The sequence below is a fragment of the Cucurbita pepo genome, unplaced genomic scaffold (assembly GCF_002806865.2).
Source record: "Cucurbita pepo subsp. pepo cultivar mu-cu-16 unplaced genomic scaffold, ASM280686v2 Cp4.1_scaffold002005, whole genome shotgun sequence".
NCBI lineage: Eukaryota > Viridiplantae > Streptophyta > Magnoliopsida > Cucurbitales > Cucurbitaceae > Cucurbita > Cucurbita pepo.
The window spans coordinates 1-1,101 of NW_019648105.1; the positions used below are offsets into that span (position 1 = coordinate 1).

At 43.7% G+C, this 1,101-nt stretch overlaps 1 protein-coding gene across 1 annotated transcript; it reads right to left on the reverse strand.

Moving 5' to 3' along the window:
• Positions 1 to 28: 28 nt before the first annotated feature.
• On the reverse strand, positions 29 to 1,091 carry LOC111786565 (uncharacterized protein C594.04c-like). Its single transcript, XM_023666799.1, has 2 exons — positions 800 to 1,091; positions 29 to 709 (listed from the first exon to the last, which is right to left on the reverse strand). Exons 1-2 carry the CDS (start codon positions 1,061 to 1,063, stop codon positions 227 to 229), a joined length of 747 nt encoding a protein of 248 aa, XP_023522567.1. The 5' UTR covers positions 1,064 to 1,091; the 3' UTR covers positions 29 to 226.
• Between the last annotated feature and the right edge of the window lie 10 nt (positions 1,092 to 1,101).

The window sequence follows — 1,101 nt, forward strand, 5'->3', positions numbered from 1 at the left end:
TAAGAGAAAGACATCCAATCCAAGAAAACAAGATAAAAGCGGGTGTTTTACGCATAGACAGACAAAGGATAGAACAATCCATACAACTTTTTCTCACCCAATAGTAGAAAGGCGAAAGCTTTACAACAAGATTACCATAAACCAACACAGCTGAGCTGACCGCATACAAATTCATAAAAAGAGAAGACGCTGCACAGTGACAGAAAGAAAGAGCCACGCATATTACTCACATATTCTTATCCTTTTCATCATCTTTCACTGATGTGTTGAACCAAGGTATCCACACAGATGTAGTCTTCTGATATTGCCTGTAAGCTTCAGCTCTGTACTCTTGCTTCACCATTCGCTCTTCAACCAGCTTGGTTACATAAGCTAGGCACAAACTGTTCACCATTGATCCAACAAGGCTCCATTCCTCACCTAAGCCCCACGCAAATATCACAAGTCCCCACCACCACAGCTGCTCTCCAAAGTAGTTTGGGTGTCGGGAGTAACGCCACAATCCCTCCTCTAAATTGGGCACCATTGATTTTCCACTCATTTTTAGCTCGCTGTTCCTTGTCACGAATTCATGGAGTTGGGTGTCAGCAAAGTAGGCGATCACAATTCCAGACATACACACAAAGATTGCTACCAAATCCCACATATTCAATGCCTCGTCAACTGAGTGGACGACGTATAGAGGAAGGCATACGCCGATCAGGAATATCTGTATTAAAGTTGAAGGGAAACAAACACAAATGAACCAATTGGCTTAGGCATAAACAAGGAGAGTGTCGTGGATTGGATCAGTTGTTACCTGCTGTGAAAGATAGACGGCGAAGAAAGAAACCCACCACCAGTTCTTGCCGTACTGTTGGCGCATATCAGTGAACCTCCAGTCCTCTCTGACTCCCAGTTGCCATCCCTCCCGCCTCAAGTAGTTGTGGGTAAGCCTTATGCTCCATATCCAAGTCAAAGCAATTGCGATCCATGACCTCAATTCATTATAGTGAGCTAAAGGGTGAGAAGCAAAATAGTGAACGAGCATCACGGGTATCAAAGTCCAGTACAGGTCAATCATCTGCACCAATCAAAACATGAAATAAAAATCAGCCGTTT

What these genes read in the sequence shown, in the direction of transcription:
- LOC111786565 (XM_023666799.1), bottom strand. Translation starts at nt 1,063, where the DNA reads ATGATTGACCTGTACTGGACTTTGATACCCGTGATGCTCGTTCACTAT. An exon ending in CCGTCTATCTTTCACAGCAG is followed by an intron (nt 710 to 799) that starts GTAACAACTGAT and finishes ACTTTAATACAG; the next exon opens with ATATTCCTGATCGGCGTATG.